General features: G+C 47.7%; 1 protein-coding gene across 1 annotated transcript in view; it reads left to right on the top strand.

Annotated features, from left to right (window-relative positions):
• The window catches only part of LOC122365393 (ras-specific guanine nucleotide-releasing factor 2-like), a 30,883-nt gene that overhangs the window by 1,117 nt on the left and 4,285 nt on the right, over positions 1 to 25,481 (top strand). The window contains exons 2-10 of the mRNA XM_043336563.1: positions 6,405 to 6,527; positions 6,829 to 6,935; positions 7,085 to 7,232; positions 8,709 to 8,902; positions 9,176 to 9,405; positions 14,386 to 14,462; positions 17,794 to 17,908; positions 18,245 to 18,402; positions 20,374 to 20,476. Coding sequence (XP_043192498.1) covers positions 6,405 to 6,527; positions 6,829 to 6,935; positions 7,085 to 7,232; positions 8,709 to 8,902; positions 9,176 to 9,405; positions 14,386 to 14,462; positions 17,794 to 17,908; positions 18,245 to 18,402; positions 20,374 to 20,476 — 1,255 coding nt within the window. The remainder of the gene's footprint in view (positions 1 to 6,404; positions 6,528 to 6,828; positions 6,936 to 7,084; positions 7,233 to 8,708; positions 8,903 to 9,175; positions 9,406 to 14,385; positions 14,463 to 17,793; positions 17,909 to 18,244; positions 18,403 to 20,373; positions 20,477 to 25,481) is intronic.

Genomic DNA, 25,481 nt, shown 5'->3' with positions numbered 1-25,481 from the left:
TCGTCAAACATCTATCGGACAGGACCGTCTCATCCGTCCTATACTTTCACGCTGATCACTCAGCCGTTCGGCGCTGCCCTGACCGTTCTATGCTCGCGTCCAGTCCCATCCTGAGAGGCCTCACAGATCCACCTCATCTGCTGGGCAGAGCCGCCGCTGAGCCCCCCCCCCCCCGGCCGCGGGGAGGGGGGGGGGGGGTCGGCGCGCACTGCTCAGTATCGCCCGGGGCGGCTGCGAACACGACTCGAGTGCAGCCCGCAGGAGGTCATTAGGTCTCGGCAGCCGGCGGGGAGGGGGGGGGGGGCTACCTCGCGGCTGTCGGATGGTCATGGCTCGGTCATTGCAAGGACAGGCGCCGCAGGTCACCGCACTGAAATGAGGGGGGGGGGAAGCTGGGGAAAGGGAACATTCTTATCACTATCGTGGACGATAATTTGTGTCGTTTTTAGGATTTCCAGCACCGAAAATTAAAGAATTATGTTAGCATGCTGCTATGACCTATGACGCTCAAATTTGTGAAATTGTTTATAATGAGGATGATGGCGGTGGTTTTAGAGCGCACCATCCTCGAAACCATTTTGATTTACGTCTTCTGCAAGCTCACATTTGTCTTCTGGAATTGCCTTTTGTTACCAGACACGTTGTGAAATCACGGTAGCTAATAGCTATTCAGACGAAACCTCGAATAACGCCTCTGCTGGCTGTGTCGCCCCGTTCCCTTCACGTCGCACCGATGATTTAGCCGTGGTGTCGCACGCGATATCGTGTCTCACCGGGGCAGGGCACCGCCAGGCGTCAGTACCAGACGTGACATCCAGCTGAGGTCACTGGGGTCAGACGGGTCCGGGGTGTCCCCTGAGCCCCCGAGCGGCCACCACTGACAGCCCGGGGACGCTGTCACTGCCTGCCGCCTCGAATTGACGTCCGGCGGCCGCGCGGCTCCCGACGTGCGCGGACATTCGACACTGCGGGGTGTCATTCAGCGTTAGGCTGTAAATTTCTCGGCAGTTTTCAGCGCGCTCATGACAGCTGGGGTGACGGGTAGTGTTGTTTTCACGAGCGGATTGATTTATGAGGCGCGATGTCACCATGGGATTGTTGCTTGGACCGTCGCTGCCCATTACTTACCCGAGTCACCGTGGGGTTTCTGGTGAGGTTCAAAGCAAATGCTGGAATAAGACTTCATTCGTCTTTTTCTGGTCAGTATGTTTCATTGTCTGACGACGCATGACCTCATCATTAGCCTTAGCCTTTAACCCGCGCCCTGCTGGGGGGGGGGGGGGGGTGTTTGAACACCCCCCTTGTGGTTTTTCGCGAATATCTCAAAAACGGCGGCGCTCCGCGCCGCCGTTTTTGGTACACCTTATCATACATCAATTCTACACATGTTGTGAAAATTTCAGACCAAGGTCATTCAAGGTCAGGTCACCAGGTCACTTGAAGTGACCTCACCTCATAAAAAGTTTCAATGTCTGTCATAGCTACACCGAGTGACCGATCGCTTTGAAACTTTCAGCGATTGCTAACAGCAATAGCATGTACAAAATGTTTATCTCAGAATTTTGATATCGATGACCTAAGGTCAGGTCAATTTTGCGACCTCCCCATTATAAGTCAATGGGAGAAAATTGAAATGCGCCTCTTTTGGACGAAAGACATTATAAACACTCCCAAACACTGAATTACAAGTGGTGTAGACACACTGAACATGAAAATGGTGTCCGTGACCCCTGTTTATGCCCTGAGGTCATCTTAGGTCACGAATGGTATCTAACAGTTTTTCGTAAATAACTTTTGATACAGGCATGCTAGAGCGATGAAAACGCCTTAGATGTGTTCAGCTCGACAATACGGATCGACTGATATGCAACATGACCCTTTCCGGTCAGGTCATGACCTTGACCTGAGGTCAAATTTTCAAGTTGACCTTTCAAGGTCAAGTTATAGTTCATTCGATGCGTCTTGACAAGAGGAACACGATGCCGGTAAAGGTAAGCTCGTACAAGGCTTGGTCAAAAGTTATTGCAGAAAAACTGTTTCCGAAAAAATCGGCTATTTTTGCAGTTTTTGCCCCTGCAGGCAAAACCGTTGACGTTAGGTCAAATCTGAGACAATTACTCAGAAAGGGCGTTAATAGGGCTATCGAATGCGCTTTGGTAGCTGTAGCTCTATTGGTTCCCGAGTTATGCGTTGACTTCTTGGAAATTGTCGACATTCGACCTGGAAATCGGCGAAATTTTGCCTTCAATGACCTCTGGTGACCTGACCTTTGACCTGACCAAAAAATTGACCGAAGTGATTTCCTCATTATTTTTGACGCTCTTTCGAACGCCAGCAGAAACACCCACCCCCCCCCAGCAGGGCGTGGAAATCCAGGACCCCCAGCCGGGCGCGGGTTAATAGCACTTTCAACACACATGTGGATAAATAATCACGTGGTCCTGGAATGCGCGTAGTGGTGGTGGTGGTGTGTGTTTGTATTTGTGTGTGTGCAGGGAGGAAGCCCAGTCAGTGGATATCAGTCAGCAGAGCGTCGGCATGCCAACTAGCTGGCATTCTCTTCTCCACGGCTGAGTCAAGGCCCTATAAACCGGCTGAGTAGGGAGAAGACATCGAACCTCCATTAGTGGTTGATACGAGAAGGGATACGGCGCTCCGTAACTAGCTGCGCTGAAGCCTGAACAGGACCAAAAAAGTTAAATCCCATAATGTGTTATGACCAAATACATTTGAGTTTCATAGTTTGACAATCTTTCGCAGCAAAGATGCCGTATGTGTTTATTTTCTTAACCCGCGCCCTGGTGGGGTCTGTTTATAACGCGACCTGGTGGGGGGGGGGGGCTATTTTTTGCCCCCCCCTCGTATCTCCGAAACTACTGGACGGATCCGAAAAATTCAAATGGCGTTCGAAAGGCCTGTCAAATTTGTCGAGGGAAACCAAATTTTATTGACCTCGGGGTCACCGATGACGTCACAGATCAGGTCAAAGATGAAATGTTTCACCGTTCACGGGTCTTCTAGGGAATGCGCTATAACACCGAGAAAAACGCATTTTGTCGGGAATCAGCGATAGGGCGTCAGTTGCCTAGTAGATATGTTGCTGTTAGAGGTCACTGGTCATACCAGGTCAGGTCACAGGTCAGGTCACCAAAGGTCACCAAGGGTCACCACATGAACCCAACTTTACTAAGGTTATGCGATGCATGTTTTATGGCCAGTTTTTCATTTCCGACTCAATGGTGTTGGTTATAAGACCATCAGGTACGGTTTAGGTCACTTTCTGGTGGAGGTCAGGTCAAGGTCAGGTCAAAAAAGGTCAAATTTCAAAGTTGATATTTTTGCATAAAATGGGTAATGATTCGATGCAGCTTGTCACGGGGAGTCTAATGGTGGTCTTTGTTTTGCGCTACGAGGTCTAGAATTGCTGAAAATTGAGTTTGAAAATTTGACGTCATCAATTTTGAACAGTTTTTTTCGCTATAACTTGGCCAAAAAAAGAGGTATCGATCTCAAATTTGGTATGTAGATAGAAGGCGGTAAGGACTATCACATATATTCCGTTTTTTTCGAAATTCAAAAAACTTTTTGGATTTTTTGGCTATTATATTAAAAAAATCTATTTTTTGATTTTTGGGGGTAAAAATCCAAAAATTTCAAAAATCCGAGATAGCAGTTTTGTAGCCCTGTTCATTTTACAGCTTTTATGGGTGTATCATTTTTCTGTATTTGCAACGCTATAGGCCTGACAGCTCTTCCCGCGAAACCCTTTTTTGGGTCGAAAACGGCAGAACATGACGTCACTCTGACGTCATTTCCGGCCAACCTATCATAGCCTTTGGAAAAATTGTTGGTCACAATGTGTAAAATTGATGTCCGGGAGGGTACTGAAAGTTTGGTGACGATCAGCGCAGTGGTTCTGGAGATATATCGAAAAGTCTGGAGGGGGGGCAAAAAATAGCCCCCCACCAGGTCGCGGGTTAAATGTATTTAACAAAATTGCATGATACCTTTTATTAGCTGAAACATGTATGTCTTGAAATATGCACGGATCAAAACAAAACACACACAATGTCGTTAAACGCCAACTGATGCCGGTAGTATTCATTCACTGTTGTATAACTCATCACAGTATACGTCAGTCGCGAAGACAGGTACAGGGGCAATTTAGGAACACCATAAGTTAGGATTATCACTTCTAAATCTTGCTGATACCTAACCGAAACACCATGAATAGAACTTCACACTGAAATTGCGCCGACCAGAGGCAGCTGGGAGCGCATCGCCGCGCTGGCTAGTCCAATAACGGCATATTGAGCCGCTAAGAGGCGGCTCAGGCGCGTTACATATGCATGAGAGTGTTACTGGGAACTTCTAACGCCATTGTTCAAACCGTAATATGAGACGGTGCCTTTGGTGAGCCTCCCGGCCCGTCACCGTTTCCGTTTGCTTTTGTTTGGGATGGTGGCCGGATGGCGCCAAGCACAAGTCCGTGACGAATCTCTTCTGACCTGTTCAAAGAATGGGACAGTGATTGACAGCATGGTGAAGTGCGTAATGCAAGAATAGTGTGGTGATAACTTCCGTCACGTAGCTTTTCATGTGTCTAGTCTCTGCCGTCTCATTTATGTACTGCCGCCCGGCTGCGGCGCGGCGGTCGCCTGCGGGTTAGACTGTTCCGCCGTACAGCGCACTGGAAGGTAGACTGTGCCGCACGACTCGTTACTCCGTGCGTTCGGCAGTAGGGCTCGCCGCATATACCGGCCATTCCGTTGGGAAAACTGGGAGGTTGTTGGCACCGATCAATGACGGGCTTCTATGGGCACATAATAACCCATCAGAGGGGGTGACGAATGTGTGCACCTAATTATTATATTTTCTTATTGATACAATAAGCATGAGAAGAATGCGCATATCATCGGTTGCGACACGTCAGGAAACGTGCAACATTTCCATCTGTCGTACTTCACTGGTGAAAGTTTCTGTTTTGCATCGATGGTAACTTAAGACCGGGTTACATGTTCGTTACATCGTATATGTGTTTGTTCGTTGGTATATCAATGTGTTAATGTAATTGAAGAGTTAATGATAAATTACGGATGTTAGGTACGCATGGAAAAGGAGGTCTTGTTTATGATTCTAAATTCTACTAAAAAGACTGTTATTCAACTAGTATATAATTGGCTGTGAAGCTAAGATCTCTATTTTAACCTCCGGTCGATTTGGCCAGCTAGCTGCTTCTGTTTGCACATCCACTTGAACCAATACTATTTCAGACTATAAAATTGCCAGTAGCCAGCAAACGCTTCCCAGTTCTCTCATATTCCCAGAGAGGATATTATTTGTGGGCCCTTTCACCGAGGAATACTACATCTATTTCGGGGTGTGTCCGGCGGCGCGGGCCCGGGCGCACTGATTGGTGAGCGGGCTCCGGTTTTTGTTCGCTCGCCATACAGTGTGGGTCAATTACGGCCGGCACACGGACGCGGCTCTATCACTGGGCTCCGGAGGCGCGCTCGGTCCGCCCCGGCGCCGCTCTCGTATTCCGCGCCGGGCCGCTGATCTGGGCTCATCAGTGGACGCAGAGTCCGCTCTGGAGGTCCACCTCCACACAGGGCGACCAGAACACCGGCAATGGAGGGAATGGCGCCATCGATCCCATCGGCCGCCGCACTGAACAGAATGAAAGTAATTTGACGTAGATGCGTAGATATACCGTAATAGTCGTAAAAAACCTAAGTGGAATGCTATTTTGTTTTGTGGAGCCAGTGATCTAATCTTTTAGACATTCAACGTTGTTTATTCAGGTCATTCTTTGGTGCTATAAAGTACCTACAATAGTCATTATGCAGTAAATCATGCAAAAACAGCCTATGTTACTTTCCTTTTGGATTTTTTTCCATAGTGCAGTCAGTACGACTCAGTTCAGGTACAACGCTGCATTTACATTCTGAAATGCTATTTAAGCTGTACTTACCGCTCGGTGTCAGCACGGTGTCAGCTGGAACCGTTCGATTCCACTGGGTTTGGGACCTGACCGCATAGAATCCAGGGGAGCTGATATTGACACGGCCGTCCGGTTTGTGACCAGCCATATCTTGGCATTCCCCGCCATGCAGCCGAGTCCCGACAAATTTGGATGGGCTTTGTACCGTTCATCACGTAACAAGCGTTAAAAACGGTCGATGGCTCACTAAACCATCTGTATCAAGTTGCTAGGGTTTCCCAGCACGTGGTTAGTGCAGTACTAGGTGTCGTAATTATTTATCATCGTGCTCGCTTATGAAAAAAATATTCCCCTCACAACTGTTATGCTGCGCTTGTCAGCCTCCGGCTGTCATTTTTCCTGCCCAGAATCAGCACCATTCCCTTTTCTCCCCTCTAACCCACGGCTGTGTGTCCCTCAGAACATGCTGTTTTACTACGAGACTGAGTCGAGCAGCCGCCCGTCGGGGGTGATCCTGCTGGAGGGCTGCTACTGCGAGCGGCTCATCACCACCGCGGCCAAACCCAAGGACACCGAACCGCTGGTGGGGACGAGGGAGGGACTGTGTCTACCTGGGCCCACGGGCGGGGTGGAGGGGCACAAGTGGTGGGGCGGGGCGGGGGGGGGGGGGAGATTTTCTGGGACTATGAAGTACAAGTGTGTGAAAGTTCCTATATTCGTGGACAGTTTGTGACTTTGGGTTAAAAAGCAGGAATTGAAGCCTTTTTTTCTTTAGATGCATATTTTCGATATGCAGCAAGAGACACATTTTTACATATGTGTATCACTGCTGATATACGAAGCCTGCTCGGCTTTTGTCTATGACTGTTGCCCGTTTCCGGCAGTACTGTCTGTCAATAACATACCGCCGGGAGAACCAGAGGCAGTACGACCTGAGAGCCAACTCTGAGAGCGAGTGCAAGTCCTGGATAGAGGCTATCCGACACGCCAGGTCAGTCGCGATGACGTCACACAGCTCACCCAATCAGCAACCAGTCTATCTGTGCGCCACTGCTGATGAAGCTATAAAAGTATACCGATGCAGTATGCACATCTGCCAGTGTCATTCTGTCAATGAACCTTTTTTTTGTATTTTTCCAGTTTCAACAGGCTCCTGCTTCAAAAGGAGGAGCTGGAACAGAAGCATCTGCACCTGCTGCAAATTGTCGAGAGTGAGAAGACGGCGAAATGGCAGTACTCACAACAATGCGACGAGCTCACCACAGAAATAAAGAAGCTTAGAAACGAGGTAAAAATCTGATCCATATGTCATTTTCAACGTTACAGATTTATTCCCACTGGTATTTATATAATTTATCATGCATGCGTTTTGTTATGACTAGCGTGCGTGATTACCGTCCATTTCTGATTGAAATATGATTCGAGCAGGCAGCCCCTAGGAACAGCCATACTTCTTTCTGTATGCAGAACGTCCAAATGCCTTCGAACGCCGAATACCACCGAGCCCCCTACAGTCACCGTGCCTTCTGTCATCGAGCCTTTCTCCAGCCACCGAGTCCTCTCGGGGGCTTTGTGACTGTCTGAATAGGCTCGGGGACTGTCTGGGTAGGCTCGGTGACTGTCTGAATAGGCTCGGTGACTGTCTGGATATACTCGGTGACTGTCTGGGTAGGCTCGGTGACTGACTGGATAGGTTCAGTGACTGCAGAGGGCCGGTGACTGACTGAGGGTTCGGTGACTGAGGGCTCGGTGACTGTCTGGGTAGGCTCGGTGACTGCAGAGGGCTCGGTGACTGTCTGAGGAGCTGGCGGCGCTCTCTCCCGCCGCTGTCGGCCATCGATCTCTCGCCGGCAGTGCCGTGCCCGATAGGCCCGTCGCGCCGGGTCGGCAGTTAGCCGACTAATTGCTCCCAACTCGGCGCTGAGCGACCGATTGGATGCGGGTGTCACCGGCCAGAGCTCTCCTCTCCTCCCCCTGGATTTACTCAGTCGTGTCGCGCAGTTACGTTAGTCTTGTGTGTTATGGGCTTGTCAACGCGAAGAAAACCAGACCCCCAAATTAATAGAGCGGTGTTACATGTGATAAATGTGTCCGAACTGGATGCTGAGATGGAAACGCCCACTGAATTACTTTAAGAATATAATTTTCTAGTTATATGTAGTTTCTTTTGTGGTTGTGGATGCCCTTTGCGTCATGTGGATATGTGAAGGTGACAAATGAGACATCTCATCGGCGGGCCATTTTGGTGATAGGAACAGGTAACATACTGACCTTTATATGCACATGCATGTACAGGTCTCGCGGGTTTTAGCGGTAGGTTTTGCACCTAGAAAATTTAGTGTACTTCAGGCTATATCTTCATCGTCTTAAGCTTTTAAGTGTTGAAGATGCGATCGACTTGTTGGGTAACAAGCCGGCCATGATCGTGTAAAATGGCTTCATCGTAGATCGATTAGTTTCTGAGATATAACCGGAAATGTAAAAGTGCAAAACCTACCGCTTAATCTCGCGAGACCTGTACCTTGTGGTTCATTTTTCCCCCTATAGTTTTATGTATTCTGTTTCACATAAACCTTACCTTAGTGATGTAAGCAAGCGGTGAGTAAACATTTGTGACTCAGACATTTGGCAAACCATACGATAAACAGTTGTACTTGTTTCCGTAAACTTAAGCCATGCCATGCGCGCGCTGGCAGAGGTAAGTGGGCGGCTAATGAACCACGCACAACATATCGGCGTGTTCTGACATTGTTCTCATTTCCAGCTCTGCAGTCTGAAGAAGGACTGGCGGTTTTTGCCCCGCCAACAGTCCGAGGAGAGCGAAGAGTCTGATGAAATAAAGAAGATAAAAAAGGTGCAGAGTTTCTTTCGCGGCTGGCTGTGCCGCCGGCGATGGAAACAGATTGTCGAAGAATACATCAAATCACCGCACGCCGAGAGCATGCGAAAGAGGAACAGGTACGTTATTAGAGAGAAATACAAATGCACTGCAAGTTCCTGGGCTTTAATTAATTAACTGCATTCAATCTAGGTTTGTTTTGAGTAACTAGCTTTGATTGATCCATGGGGGTATGCTGAAAGAAGTCATACATTAGGTATTTTACGAATATATCATTTTGAGAGAGAAAGAGAGAGAGAGAGAGAGAGGGGGGGGGGAAGAGAGAAAAGAGAAAGAGAGAGTAGTACCTATATGGTAATCACTTTGAACAACTCAGTTTGCTCTTGTTCCAGTCTGGTATTTCGAATGGTGGAAGCAGAAGAGGAGTATGTAGAACAGCTAAACATCTTAGTGACGGGGTTCCTGCGGCCGTTCAAAATGGCCGCCTCCTCAAAACTGCCGCCGTGCAGCCACGAGGACGTCAACTCCATCTTCCTCAACTCGGAAACGCTGCTGTTCCTCCATCAAATATTCTTAAAGGGCCTTTCAGCTAGAATGGAGAGCTGGCCAACCTTAGTGCTGGGTAAGTGTTGAGTAGAGGTGCAACATTTCCCCATAATCTCACCACTGTCCTGTAAGTTTGCGGAAAACTGCTAGAGTAAGAAATATGCAACCACAGTGATTGTAATATCTGGTCATCTGCTACGAGTAAAATAATTTAACGTTACGATATTACAAGTAAATAGAGGAGAGATTATCATCAACATTTTCGTGGACAAAAGGTTAGATTCATTGGTCAGACATGCTGCACCTCTATCAAAGAAAGACGACGTTCTGATATCTTATCTTTTTTGTAATGCCTTATTTTATCATGTATGAGCCCGTAAAGAACAACGGTGGTTATCTTTAAATATCTGGCATGAGCATGGGAATTATGTCGTTAACTACATATTTTAGTTCCTTTTTAAACCAAATAATTCAAACATCGGAGCATTACGGTGTTATACTCGTTTTTTTATGTATTTTCGATTTGTGTATTATAAAGATTCGTCAACTCGCATTCTGTGTTCTGGAACACTAGATAGCGTCTCACATTATCATTTTGAATGTAGGAAAATTCACAATGCCTATTATATCTCCATTTGCTCGTATCCTATCAGCGGAAGTGTTTCCGGGCATCAGAATGCGATTTTTCGATACCTCGGGTATGTACGGGCAGTATATTACACGGGCAGCTTTTGTTCTAGCTTTGCCTTGCTTTCTGGGGTTTTTCTGGGTGGTGGGTGGGCCGTTCCCGCCTGGCCTGCACGCTGCGGCGCTGGGCAGCAGTGAGAGGCCTGTGCTCTGTCTCTGTCGATACCCGGCGGCTTGGGGCGCGGCGGGCGCGGCGGGCTAGCGGGACTGCGGTCCGTGCGCCGGGCGCGGCGACTCTCACACACATCTGACCTGTTCACAGATCACTGCCGGCCTATATGTGCTCCATTAGGTATGTGGCGTCCGGCTGCCGAGTCTTGTCAGTGTCGTGGTGCCACTTAGAGTCATGCTGTCTGACTGTCGGCCCTCTCCACCGTGTACTCGCTGTCCGTCCACGGGGGTCAGACGCACACAGCGCTGCAGTGACCTGACCGCATGGGTGGTGTGGTGAAAAAGCCAGCACAGCGGACGACGGGCACTGGGCAGTATGGCGGACAGTGGACAGTCGCGGACATGTAACAGTCGCGGACGCAGAGCAATCGCGTACACCGGACATTATACAGTCACGGAGACGGTTATAGGAGGTGACACAAGACAGTCGCGGACACTAGTCAGTCGCGGATACTGGACAGTCGCGGACACTGGACAGTCGCGGACACTGGACAGTGGACAGTCTCGGAAATAGTCACATTCGCGGAAACTGGACAGTGGACAGTCTTGGAAATAGTCACAGGAGGGGACACTGGACACCCGACAGTCGCGGAACACTTCCACAGGGGGCACCGGACAGTCGCGGACACGGTCACAGGAGGGGACATTAGACAGTCGCGGACACGGTCACAGGAGGGGACATTAGACAGTCCTGGACACGGTCACAGGAGGGGACATTAGACAGTCCTGGACACGGTCACAGGAGAGGACATTTAGACAGTCCTGGACACGGTCACAGGAGGGGACATTAGACAGTCGCAGACACGGTCACAGGAGGGGACATTAGACAGTCCTGGACACGGTCACAGGAGGGGACATTAGACAGTCCTGGACACGGTCACAGGAGGGGACATTTAGACAGTCCTGGACACGGTCACAGGAGGGGACATTAGACAGTCCTGGACACGGTCACAGGAGGGGACATTAGACAGTCGCGGACACGGTCACAGGAGGGGACATTAGACAGTCGCGGACACGGTCACAGGAGGGGACATTAGCCAGTCGCGGACACGGTCACAGGAGGGGACATTAGACAGTCGTGGACACGTTCACAGGAGGGGACATTAGACAGTCCTGGACACGGTCACAGGAGAGGACATTAGACAGTCCTGGACACGGTCACAGGAGGGGACATTTAGACAGTCCTGGACACGGTCACAGGAGGGGACATTAGACAGTCGTGGACACGTTCACAGGAGGGGACATTAGACAGTCCTGGACACGGTTACAGGAGGGGACATTAGACAGTCCTGGACACGGTCACAGGAGGGGACATTAGACAGTCCTGGACACGGTCACAGAAGGGGTCATTAGACAGTCGTGACTCGTGGACACGGTCATAGGAGGGAACAGCATAATTTTTGCGCGCCTGGGAGACTTATCAGTAGCGGAACGGGAGCCAACGGTTATGAGAGAAGATAATCCGTGAAATGGATTATCAATATGATGCTCAGTTTTCATCTTCTTTCACCATTAATCTGCGTCCGCCTAAGTGATATTTGGTTGTTGATTTGTGGCTTCCATGTCTCGTAATCTTGTGTTTGGTTTTGTCGTTTACTGCGAGGGAGTCGTGACCTCTAGCATTTGATGTTTCTTTGCAGCAACACCACTTGAGGTTATTGTTTCATATCTAATCACATTGTTTGATGCCAAGTAGACATAATATCCATAGCATAGATGTCATAAGGATAATGTAGTTTCATACACAGCACTGACAGAGGCAATATCAGTCCCGAGTTTCACATATTGACAAAAAAGTGATGAGATGTTGGCCAATGTGGAGTGAATAATGTCTAAATATTGTGGTGTATCAGTGGAAAATAGTTTTGGTTTGACACACTGCATGCATTCCCAGCTCCCTTGGTTCCAGTCACCAGAGAGGAATGCGTAAAACGCATGCTGCACCAGGAATGTCCCAATGCAGTGCAGATACCCAGATTTACCATGATGCATCAGTACCAAGAGCACGATGTTCTTCTTCCACCCACTAGCCATTTTCGATAGAGGTAGAAATATAGTTAGTTACTGGAAAGTTATTCAAGGTACATACAGCATTCATAAGAATCAAAGTACTTTGCTATTAGCTGTTAGCGTTGAAAACGAACATTAAAATGTATGCACTTTTAATACAATGCAGCGAATACCAAGTAAATATTGGAACTATGTCAAAGTTACTCTTGCATAGCCATTTGTAAGACATCATTGCTATCAATGGTACAGTCTTTTACAAAACTAATGCATGCAAACTATGAGTGACGTGATAGCGTGGATTGGTGTTTCTGCTCGGAGTGACGAAATTCTGTGATCACAGTCATAACGAAAACAGCATGAAGTTGCAGGCAGCTTTGTGTCATTTAATGACGAAGCTGCACGGGTCTAGCTCGGAGCAAAACTATAGCTAATTTCGATCAATTGCAGTGTTTCTCGAGGCTGATTGACTCTAATGATGATTGCATTTCCCTGTTTCATTCTCGGCGCAATGGATTCTCCGCTGGGGCTAAGTTCCCACAACCTAGCCTGTGAAAACCATTGTTTCATTTTTATACAAATAGCTGACTAAGAGATGATTCTGTTCGTACGATTATGCAAAAAAAAAAAAAAAACACAAAAAAAAACAGGAAGCTCGGAAATCTGGCAGCTGAGACAATCATGCGTAGAAAATGAACCTCTACATAGTTCAATGGTGATGTTCATGAGTATTTACGTACCCTCACCACCATGTGCCAGAAGGCGCCAAGTCATGAGTAAGCGATGCTACAATATAGGTACATTTGGTCAAAGGTGTTTCATAGAACAGATAATCTTCACCACGAAGAAGAAGGGCCAATGTTTTTCCAATATCAACATAATTCAAGAACCTATAAAAATGAAAACGGCATAAATCACAATGTAGGCAGACGAGACTAATAACAATCCGCAGGGAGCGAGCAAGACACTGTCCTTTTGACAGCAGCTCAGGGAGCCCCATCACCTGTTCTGTCTGATATCACACAAACCGCACATACTCTCGGAGTCCGTTCGAGCCCTCGGGTCGGGTCTCTCCGCTGCGGAGGGCTCCCTGTGGCGCTGAGCGATGGCGGTGCTGATCCGCTGCCGTTCGCCGCCCACTGAGCGACTCTCGCGGTCCGCCGCGGCCGGCCCACACCCCTCAGTGGTTTGGCGACACGGCCGGGCCGCTGTGGATTCAATTTGCACGCGACACACGCCGGGCCGAGAGCCCCCTCACGGAATGAGTGTCGCCCGATAACCCGTGCTTTGGTGTTGACCAGTGTGGTTATTGAGGCGTGTGCAGTGTTGCCCTTGCATGTTGTGACAAAACTCACCAATATGTAGTGAAAAGTGCCCGCGTCATGTTTGCCCCATACCCCAACACCACTCTGACTATTAGGAACCCGCCCTGTAACCAATTGAATCCAGTCGAATTGGAGAGGAGGGGGGGGGGGGTAGGCAATCAGCACATATATCCTCCTTACATGTACTAGTATGCTGGTACGATACTTAGAAAAAAAAGCTTTTTACTTGCACTTGAATTAGACTTTGGCATTTACTGAACGTTTTTTGCCTCATTTGTTATAGTTTTTTCTAGGATATTTTGAAACGGGTAATGCCAGTGACCTGAATTAAGTCAACCATTAAATTAGTTAATGCTTGGATTTTGTTGTTGTCGTTAGTATAACGCATAAATGTATGTAAAACTTACAACACGAATCGTTTTTATCACAGTAAAACAGCATCGTTGGTTAACGAGACAGCTTGACAATAAATGGACAGGTTTTTAGCATTCTATTGATATATTTTTTTTTCACTAGCACTAGCTATGAGGATAAATTATATACATAACGGGCAAAGCAAATGGCAAATCAAATGGCCTTTACCGTGGTCTCCCGGCAATTCTCTTCTTGATTAGGTACCTAATTGAGTTTGTGTTACCTACATTTTTCTCCTTTTATTTTATGTAGGTAAATAAGTAAATTTATAACTTAACTGTAAAATTATGACTAATTACCTTACCACTTAACCGTAGATCCACCCTGACCACCCTTACATTTTACACCCCTCCCCATTTTTACCATACCTTTTAGAGGTGCAAATGTCAAACTCTGTTACGGTAGCCAGCCGGCCTTCGTGCTATGCACTCGATTCGTTCATTCCATTGCAGGGGACCTGTTTGACATGCTACTACCGATGCTGAGCATATACCAAGAATATGTTCGCAACCATCACTACAGCCTACAGGTGAGTGTCCGAGTATTAACGTGTAACTTACAGGGCCTGGATGAAGGTAAAATAACTGCATCATAGGAGAGTGAGGCTATTTGTAACTGTCTCAAATCCCAATTGTTATTGCATATCATAGCTTTTCAAATGTACACATGGCCTCCGCAATTGCAAAAAATGGAGGCCTTAAAAGCCAATATAACGATACTGCAGAGTCCAGCACGTTATACTGGCTTGCCGACTGTGAATGGCAGGGGCGCCGCCACGGATTTTCGACTGGGGGGGACGAACTGACCGACTGAAAACCCAAAAGAAGGCATTCTTACCGTGCCATTTCGGGCCGATGCATTTAATGTTTAAAAGGAAACATGCCACTTTTAACATGGGGTTTTGAACTGAAGTAGGTACCTACTGTCTCTTTTTTACTTGCGTATGAATCGGCGGCGCGAAGCGCCGCGAAAATTGGCAAAAAAACATCTGGCAAAACTGCTCCAAAGTACAAATTTTGCAGCCCATGTACTAAGCCACAGATAACAGTAGTACTACTGTTATGTTATCTGTGACTAAGCTGATACCGGAAAACCTTAGGGCAGGTCACCAAGTCAAGAAGTCAAGTCGCCTCAAAGTTTTGCGGTCCTGTCAAGTGTCAAGTCTACCGTAGGTAGGTATCGCTTATTTTTTAGAACCTGGAAATTTAGTGTAATGTGAGTGCTGAACTGTGGGGTCGGGGCCAGAGTCAGTCGGAGTTGAGAGTTTTGGCCAGAGTCGGATTTGGAGTCTTCGAAATTTTTCGTATTTTGACTCCGAGGTCGGACTGGATTAAAGTCATGCTCTTGGCTGGTTAGTCGAAATATCTAAGCCCGTTTTTCGGCCAGTCGCGTTATACGACACAACACACATTGATGACGATATCAAAATAGGCAGTTCCGCGATGACAGGTCGGATATTAAGAGCTGGAGATTTTGTTGCCCGATGTGGCAGGGGTCAGACCAATGCATGTAGGCCCACACCCACACTGAGTATTTAAACCTCCTGCGCCCTCTCAGATTCGGCACCGTTTCATCTTTTCCATCCTCAAGACAGTCAAATCCTTTCCTTCACGCCGCAACCCCTGTTCCGGGCTGGACGGGCAACTCTATCCCATGCGGTAATGGCTCCACAATGGAGCTGGCTCTTTGCCGGGTGCAGTGAGTGCCATGGTGGGGGCGGCCTCTCCAATTGGTCGGGTTCAGCCCAGGTGACTCACTGGGGTGCCTGCCCAGACTAATGTCTCCCCCTAATCCTTAGCATCCTTCCGGCTCTGAAATGGTCTCATTGGACCAAAGAATCTAACCCAACAAAACAAACACGCAAACAGATAAACAAAAACAAAACAAACAAACAAACAGACAAGGTCCTCTTACACTAGCATCAGGCCCTCAAAAGCAATAGGTATCGTTTGCTTTTGAGGGTAATTTGGAAAATAACTTCTCGAAATTTCACCTTTGACCTGCCATAACTGGGTCAAATATTAACCTAGGGTCAACAAATATACCACCAATCACGAGTACTCGTTCAGAGCAATCAACTGGTCTTTGTTTTGGAGCGCTACGACGCTTATTTTCGAAACGCCAAAGGGGGGGGGGGGGCGCATCGACCTTTCCGTGCCAGGTCGTGTTATGAGAAATGCCCTGCCAGGGTGAGGGTTAAGAAACATCAGACCGAAAGCATTAAGCAAAACTGGAGGCGATAAACCCTCGGCTCCATGAAGTGGGAGAGGAAATCCCTCCGTCCCTCTCCTGTCGCGCCACCCTTGCTTACCAGTCTCTGATGGGTTCGGATTTGATAAGCTGATCAAATACAAATACATTTACATTTACCTCTTAAGGTCTTATTTGTGTGTCGAAGTGACCAGCATCAACATCCTTTTGAAGAAGGCCTATTTCTGTGTTCGTGACTCCATTGTTAATGGCCGTTACAAATAGTAAGTCTTTTTTAACATTCACGGATGTTTTATTTGGAGAGGGCCCCTCCAGATTCCTCAACTGGGAGTACGCGTCTCCCCTCCCCCGCTTTTGACCCATGTTACTGCCTACCAGTATTTTCGCGATACCTACTTAACATTTCTGACCTGACAAAACAAAAGAAATTCGAATGATTTTGAAGTTTGAACATTCAAATTTCGAGTAGGATAACAATGAGTGTTTGGGGGGGACGTCCCCCTTCCATTCTGAGAGTGGGGGGACGCCCCCCGTCCCCCCGGTGGCGGCGCCCATGGTGAATGGTGCTGTACTCCACTTTCCAGTGTTCTTTTTTCGCATTTTTTTTTTAAGAATAAGCCCCGTCACAGTCTACAATTTGTGAATGCTTCTATAGGTATGTACTTCCTAGGTTTGTTGACTGGAATCAAAATATCGTCATTGAATAGACCCTTAGGGCCAAGCTTAGGGCGAACTCCAACAAGACAAAACGAAGGCTCATCTAGGCTGCTTTCGACGGCTTTGACAGGGATCATTGCGCAAATTTGGAGCTTGAACCAAGCTGTTACTTGGCAGTGATAAGGGCGTTTTATGGTAGTGAGTTGATTTGGATAAGTCAAGGTCCGCGGCTATATTCACGTCGTGTATCATCCAAATATCTCTCTTTCGGGAAAGTCAGTTGTTAGGGTAATTCAATGGATTACATCACCAGTTCTGCTGTAATATTCTTGGACTGTTTTAACTGGACATCGATCGCCATAATCTTATCGTCTCGACTGAAATAGAGAGCGTTGCCATCGCTCCGGTGATGTACGAGCCAATGATGGAACCCTTCAATGACGTCACCGTCAATTTTGAGCGACAGCCCTAACTGGTTGCTGCCGAGCAACACTGAAATTGTGTTCCTCCAGACAACTCAGGGAAAAATAAAACTGACATCGCGGATACTTTCGAGCGGCCGCCAGTATCAGTCACAGAACGTATGCGTGGAAAAATCACGTCACTATGCGTGACATCGTGTAGGGCAGAAAATACTCCGAAGCTGGGTGGGAATGCTATGTGAAAATGGCAGTGAATTGAGAAGAAGACTAAAGAAAATAACACTAAACATGCATATACGTACGGGAGACTATATGTGCATACGTATGAACTATGTGTGTACTGCCTAGTGTGTATGTATGATGTATGAAACATATTTCCTACTCATATACATAGCATGTAAAAGCATATTGTGTAGCATGTCTCATCAAGTAACATATAAAACGTCTCAAATCTTGAGTACATACCTACATAAAGCACAGTACTTCAGCCGAGTATGGCCTATAACCAATCTGCAGCACCGTGCTGTGTGCCCTACTGACCTGGCGCGTATTGTGCGCCTGCCCTCCCAGGTGCTGACGGAATGCAAAACAGAACTCGCAGTTCTCTACGTTCTGAGTCGGCTGGAGACAAGTCGACGTGCCAGGGACGTAACCTGGAGACGTTCTCACATATCCCATGCATCAGGTGAGGATGGGACAGAGAGAGAGGAGAGAGAGAGAGAGGAGAGAGAGAGAGAGAGAGAGAGAAGGAGGAGAGAGAGGAGAGAGAGAGAGAGAGAGGAGAGCGAGAGAGGAGAGAAGAGAGAGGAGGAGAGAGGAGAGAGAGAGGAGAGAGAGGAGAGAGAGAGAGGAGAGAGAGAGAGAGAGAGAGGAGAGAGAGAGGAGAGAGAGAGAAGAAGAGAAAGCGAGAGAGGGAGAGAGAGAGAGCGAGAGAGAGACAGACAGACATACATACATACAGACAGACAGACAGACAGACAGACAGGGAGGAAGAATGAAAATCCGTTCGAGGTCCTGGCAGCCCGTGTGACGCCCCTCCATCCCGTGCGGCAGATCCCGCGCTACATCATCACGCTGCACGAGCTGCTGGCGCACACGCCTCACAACCACGTGGAGCGCCGCTCTCTGGACGAGGCCCGCAAACAGCTGGAGCAGCTCAGCCGGCAGATGCACGACGAGGTGAGCGCGCCGCCGACCTCCCCGTTTGCCGGTGCGTCCCCCGGTGGGGCCGCCCTCAACCGGCGGAGAGTGTCCGAGCAGAGTCTGCTTCACCGGGTGGGGTGTGCCTCCATCAGCCCAGAAATCCATCGGCCATCTCCTCATCCCCATAAGCCCCCTTTTATTACCTATGCTTCTCACTTTTGATTTTTTTTTATCATAACAGATGTAACATGAAATTATCCCGCTCTTAAATCGACAACAAATTTGTCGGACCAGCATTTCCAGGCGGGCCCAGACCCATTGGAAAAATGAGCACACTTGGCGACGCTAACGCTATTTTTCGATTTTTTTTTCTCACTTTTCGTTTCGACGCTGAACCGACCGGACCTGCGGAGATTAGGGTAGGGTAGAATTAATTCAGAGGGCTGATGACACACGATATGCCGCGTTGAGTATTTAGTGGACCGCTCCCCAGTGACGCAAATGTCTGTGCGCTGCTGTGAGTTGACCCTCCACAGTCCACACTCCTGTCGCCTTCCACGACTGCTCCCTCCCCCCTCCCCCACGACACCCGATCGCCGGCGAACGGAGCACGCACGCGGCGGAACACGGGACGAGCCGGTGGCATCGCGGCGCACTAAGCTCTCCAGTGCCACTAATTGTCATACATAGATGCCGTCCACAACTCGTCATCAAATCGCCATATGAGAGCGAAATTTTCCACAGTCAGTCTTGCCGTTGAACTTCTCGACTCGCTTTGCCATGATGGCTTGCTGTGGGTATATGATTGCTCTCATGTCAGCTGCATTACGATTGGCTGCTGCGTGTCATTAGTCGTGTCGTGACCGGCAGTCTGATCAGCAACTCAGGTCACGCACTTCCTGCCGCCGCGAGACGCCGGTCAATGGCGGCCCGTTCGCGCCGCTGTCATGGACACTTGGTCCGCGCGTGGACGTGTCCGCGCCCTGCTGATGACATGTTCTGAGTGCAGTGCGCACTGCCAGCAGGCCGATGAAGAGCTTGCTTGTTCATTGCTTGGAAGACAGAATCAAAGCCTATCACAAGGATAAAACTTCTAACCGTTAATGAGTTCATGAGCAGGTGGTAAAATTTGAGGCTATTTTAACGTTTTAGATTTTTTCATCTCAAAATCTTTGATCTAGGGTTTGCGAATATACATACTTGTGATTCTTCCTGCATTTGAGCATCAGATGCCATTCACACTTGAATATTGTCACATTATTGCTTTTAGCGATAATAAATGTAACGAGATTTCGAGCGAGCTGTGCAGCAATTTCCTTCGGTGTAAAATTTCGTGGAGTTGCAATAAGTAAGCGAGGCAAAGCAAAACATTTTTTCGACGAATATTATTTTATTTTCAGTGGATCCGCGTTAGACAAGTTAGACTAATGTTCTATTATTAACCTCAGCAAGGATGATCCAAATAGGAGCGGCTCGAACCAGTACCCACTAACCAGAGCCATTGGCCAGCTTCTCAAGATGTTCAAAGGGCGCCTACTGCTTTAATTTACTTGGTTCTGACATTTGTACAGGACATATCTCTGAGCGCCCGGAAACCAGCCACTTTGTGCCAGTTCAATGAGATGAGCTCCTTTAGATATCACGCTTCGTAAAAGGAAATTATGAAGCCCACGATGAGATGACATTAGCAGAGTCAGACATTATCGGCTCATGTTCAATGCCGTCTAAGAATACTATGGTGGGATCCTAATGCATGTACCTGAGATCCTAATGAAAACTCAAAGAAGGATCCTAATGTTTTACAATGACGGATCTTTTATTCGCATTTGTGTTGTTCAAGAAAACGTCAGCGATTTCATCGACCAATTAGAACTAGAAGACGTCAGTCAATTTTAGGGAGCGGTCCCAGTGGTTGCTAGACGTTCAAGCTAAATTATCACACCCGTATTTATGTGATAGGCAATGGGCATCCTTTGACTGCATTTTAATAATGATCTTGTGCCGCAGGTCAGCGAAACAGAGAATATCAGGAAGAACCTCGCCATCGAGCGTATGATTGTGGAGGGATGCGACATCCTACTAGATGTCAACCAGGTCTTCGTGCGACAAGGTCAGTTGCTGTCGCATCTCCATCTCTCTTCTCGCTCTCTCTCGCTCTCTCTCTCTCTCTCTCTCTCTCTCTCTCTCTCTCTCTCTCTCTCTCTCTCTCTCTCTCTCTATCTCTCTCTCTCTTTCTGTCTCATCTCTGCAAACGCAGTACCTTTTTCCACTTTCGGTCGCTGCACTCCCTTATCTGCATCTTCACTACATCGGTTCCCTTTCTCTCCAGTGTTTCTTCTACCTCCCCATTCCCACGCTGCCCCTGGCCCACATTTCCTTTTTGTCTCCACTCCCTCTCCCTCTCCTCTCCCTCCCTCTCTCTGCTGGCTGGTGACGGTCGCCGGCCGTGCGCGTGGTGCGGCCGCCGAGACGCGCGCGTATCGACCGGCCCAAGGTAAGTCGGCTATTGATTCGGCGCTACCTGTTGCCGGCGGGAGCGCGCCAAATTTACCCGCTGTGCCGGCGGCGCCGGCGCGGCTGCGACGAGCCCGGCGCAGCGGCGGCGGCGGCGGCGGCGCGCCCGGCCCGGGCTGGACGGCGGCGCGGCGGCCCTTCACTCGGCCCGCTCCGCTCCCAACCGACGCCACACACCGGTGACGGGCCCTATTGATGCTTGTTCCCGGTAATTGGCTGACCGAGACTGACCGGCACAGCTCGGTTGACAAACCAAACGCGAGCTGACCTTCGGAATTAGACTGTTTTGATAGCGACATGCATATTGCGGAGGTTTGATCAGCAATGCTTTTCGCTTGTGGATCATTGGTGAACGGTGTTGCCAATATATCTTTATCATGAATATCATGAACACAATTCTCTTTGATTTATTTGTGCTTTTTAGGCTCTCGTCCGCCGTAATGGCGTTTTTACAGTCGGTGGGGAGCGGGAGATCGGACTCTCCCCCGCAGCTGTTCAGCCCCACATAGATCAAACTAGATCTTCGCGGAAAAAATAGATGTGCTGCCTTTGCCGAGAAGAAGCCGACAATGCCCAATTTCAAGGCTCTAGGTCATTGGTTCATCTAGGACGATGCCCAATTTCAAGGTCCTAGGACATTGGTACTTCAGACCAATGACCCAAATGTCAGGAAAGCGGGACTGCTAGATCTTCTTCATGCACATATTTGATAGTTTAGTCCTGAGTTTAATTTCTGCTTTCAGTATGATAAGGGCATTTGTTTTGTCTAATGAATGTCTAGGCATGACGTTTCATTCATTTGAGGTTTAGTCCAAAAAAGAGCTCCACCTTTTTTGCAATAATTTGCCTTGACCTTTGAGATAGGCAATGAGATGTCACTGTATTCAGAAAGTTTTCAAACTAGAGACATAAGGAGGAAGTCATTTGCAATGTCTCAAAGTCCCTTTATACATCTTTGATATTACACCACTTCGTCAAATTTTGCAGCCCACTCTTCAATTGAGTTACACTCAAACCTTTTTTTGTATTTTCCTCCGGAAGTATTTTAGATTGAATGGTGTTTGCTTACCTATAGGACGAAAAATATCCCCTGGGACCGTTATTGGTACAGATTTATGCCGGATTTCGTTCGTTACGTGAGCGCAACATACGCTAGGACTATTGAATCAGGCTTGTCTCCACACCATAACGCAATGTCGTTAGTTGATTTCCTGGGCTGTAATTTGATGATGAGATAGTACAAATGTCACACATTAAAAGTCACAAAAGTTTTACATGAAAGCAAGCTGCGGCAATGATAACCTTTCGGAACATATAAATCACCCTGTCTTGGGTCTGGTCCTGCTTGTATAGTTCGGATATGCCCAGTGTCAGTTCTCCTTCTATAACCAGTATCGGTTCTGCTCCTGACTCTTGTTCAGGAATGTCCGTTTATAGCTGCTCTCCCGCGGTAACCAGTCGTGGTTCTAGTCCTGGTTGTGGTTCGCATTCGTCAGACAGTCGCTCTCCTGCAGTACCTAATGATGCCCGGACGGAGCGCATCCGACCGCCGCGGGCTCTCCTGGCTCTCCGAGCGCTGCGCTGTCCCATTCGCCCCGCGGCGGCCGGTGCGGGGGCGGCTGCAGGCCCGCGGTCGGCCCGGCCAGCCACCATTACCGGACCACCTGTAACGCCAGATGCCCCAGCCTCCGCTAACGAACACACCGGCTTTTTGCCGAGCTCACCAGAACAGCCGCCGGCACTGTGTATCGAACGTATAAAGCCCGCGCATGGTGAAACATTGTGGAGACATGTGGCTATAATAACAAACCATTACTCTTTCTTTATAATAGGCACGACACTGCGAAACCATGCAGTATTGAGCCTGTGCTGAGTTGTCTTATGCTAATGTGATTGTGTATGAGTGTTCTTGTAAAATATTTTCCATATTTATTACACTACTGTTAACGCCAGACCCGTTGAGACCCTAATTTTTCGCGATTATTTTTAAATGCGTGGAATGATTTAAACCATATTTAGGAAAAAGCTGTTTCAAGACCTGCCGAAACTTTTTCTTCAAATACGTTTTGTTGTCATTTAAATATTTGTGGCACTTGTCATTGACTCGTAATGTTAACTGTTTTTCCATCCTGGATAGAGGCTTTCATGCGTCATATGACATTAGGCTCCGCCCACGACTGCGGCATTGACCCGTGCCCATCAGCGACCTCTGTACACACGACACCCCTGCCATCTGTAAAGGACTATGAATTTCGCTGACGCTTCACGTGCTATGTATCAATTCAAATTGCAGCAGACGGTCAAGTAAATGTTAAGCTCTTGTTGACTCTCGTAAATAGGACCAAGAGAACCATCACTCCTAAACCTACTACTCACACATGCTTCGAACAAATGTTAAAGATTCCTAACAAATACGATTTTCGATGTAGGATATATGTTTGAAATACGAGCGAGCCTTATGGTGTGAAGCGAAGGCAATTAACTAATAATTGCGTTGTTCGATGGTTGCATAGCGATGTACAAATCAGCAACTACTTGATGACATCCGACATCCCATTATCACATTATCTGCAACGCCATAGGCTTTAAATACAGGTGAATATTTCCTAACGTTATGTCAGGTATATGCCATCTGCCCGTCATTTGCAGCTTATGAAAATAAAACAAATATCAGCGAACCTATCAGCATTGTACAAACAATGCGCATTGAGCATTTATGGCTCCTCAGTCACCATGTCGCTCTTTGGGCACTGTCAGACAAGACGTTACGCACAACCCCGCCGGCTTTCGGCACCGCTCGACCGTCCCCGCTCCCCGCCACAGCGCGAGTGACCGCGCGCCGGCCCGAAACGGCCGCAGGCCAAGACCACAGAGGCGGGGCTTAGCTTTGACGTCATAACGTATCAAGGACTGACTGGTGATAGCCTCTACACACCGGGTGAAAATCTTGCTCGAAATTTAACCCGGCACCGCCTGGGCTATTTCCGTACCCACATCAGCCTGGGGGGGGGGGGGGGGGTCGGATCCGACCCCCCCTGTTATCTCAAGAACCAATGGTCGTATCGAGCCCCGCGAGGCGGCGTTCGAAAGGTCTCTACGAGACCTTCCCAAAGCACTCTTAAGATTTTAAGATTGAGGTCAACTTTCGGGTCAAGGTCAGGTCAAAGGTCAAATTCAGGGGTTTTGCATGATTAGGCTTACGGACAGCGGAATCGATAGCTGCTGCTCGAAACTCACCACAAATGACCTCAAAGACCTAGTGAAGGTACCATGTGCGTATAGGGGTCATACTAAGTACGAGTCAAGGTCAGGTCAGGTCACGAAAGGTCACGGTTTTCACTTTCTGCTACATGGGCGTGCGACACATGTTTTATGGCTTATTTTTCACGCCAAATCCGATGGTAATGGTTATATGTGACCCCAAGTCACTGTGCTGGTGATAAGTGTGCATTGAAAGCATAAAAAATAGTTTATACCATACATAAAAACGAGGGCTAAGAAAAAAAGTCAATTTTTCAACTTTTTATTTTTGACATAAAAATGCACTTTTCTAGACGAGCTTTGTCCCAGGAATCTAGTGGTGCCATTTGTTTTCACATGCGACGTTCAGAAGTGCCTCTAATTCGCGAAAATGCTTATGACGTCACCATGCCCTATGCATGTTGGAGCTATTTTTTACAATTTGGGGGTCAAAAATCAAGATAGAAAGTTGAAATTTGGGACATCTAATGTTCTAATAGAGCTCTATAACATATATTCCGGTTTTTTGGAAATTCTTAAAATTTTGGATTTTATTAGCTGTTTTCCAAAAAATATAATTTTTTGAATTTTTAGGGGTGAAAAACGCATTTTATGGAAAATCCGAGATAGCCATTTTAAAGAACTCGTTGAGCTGCGTCTTTTCATGTTCTTAATTTGCAATTTGCTTAAAACCTTGATTTTTGGCGATTTTTTAAACATTTACCATTTTTTGACTGAAAACGCCATGTAGTTACATCACTAAAATCGATATATTTCAGAAATTTTTGAAAAAAATTTTTCTTAAAAATTGCACAGGAGACGTCAAATTGATGGGGGAGAAGGTATGCGAAGTTTCAAGTTGATAGCGCAAGCGGTTCATGAGTTATTCAAGAAAAACGGAGGGGGGGGGGTCGGATCCGACCCCCCCCCCCAGGCGGTCGCGGGTTAACATTACGAGTCAATGAGAATTGCCTGAAATATTGAAATGGCGACAAAATATCTAGACTGTAAAAGTTTCGGCAGGTCTTGAAACGGCAATGTCCTGAGCTTGGTTGAAATTCTTCCACGCATTTAAAAATAATCGCGAAAAATTAGGGTCTCAAGGGGTCTGGCGTTAACAGTAGGTAGGTTCGAGTACTTAGAGATTAAGAGTGCCACCTGCTGTATACGAATAAATACAATAGAATTAATGTGCTGAAAATGTTCAAAGTTTGCTGCCGAATGGCATGAAGGTGAAGTCCCTCACTCCCATTCCGTGTTTGACCCTTTCTTTACGCTGGAACCAGTTTCTACATCTCGGTGGTGACTCTGGCCAGCCGGGGGAATAAAAAGTCGTCTTTTTAACAGGATGGCCGGCGGGG

The sequence above is a fragment of the Amphibalanus amphitrite genome, unplaced genomic scaffold (assembly GCF_019059575.1).
Source record: "Amphibalanus amphitrite isolate SeventyFive unplaced genomic scaffold, NRLGWU_Aamphi_draft 000737F_arrow, whole genome shotgun sequence".
NCBI classification, from domain to species: Eukaryota; Metazoa; Arthropoda; class Thecostraca; order Balanomorpha; family Balanidae; genus Amphibalanus; species Amphibalanus amphitrite.
Note: the sequence above shows the minus strand (reverse complement) of the source record. Positions and strands in the feature narration are given on the sequence as shown.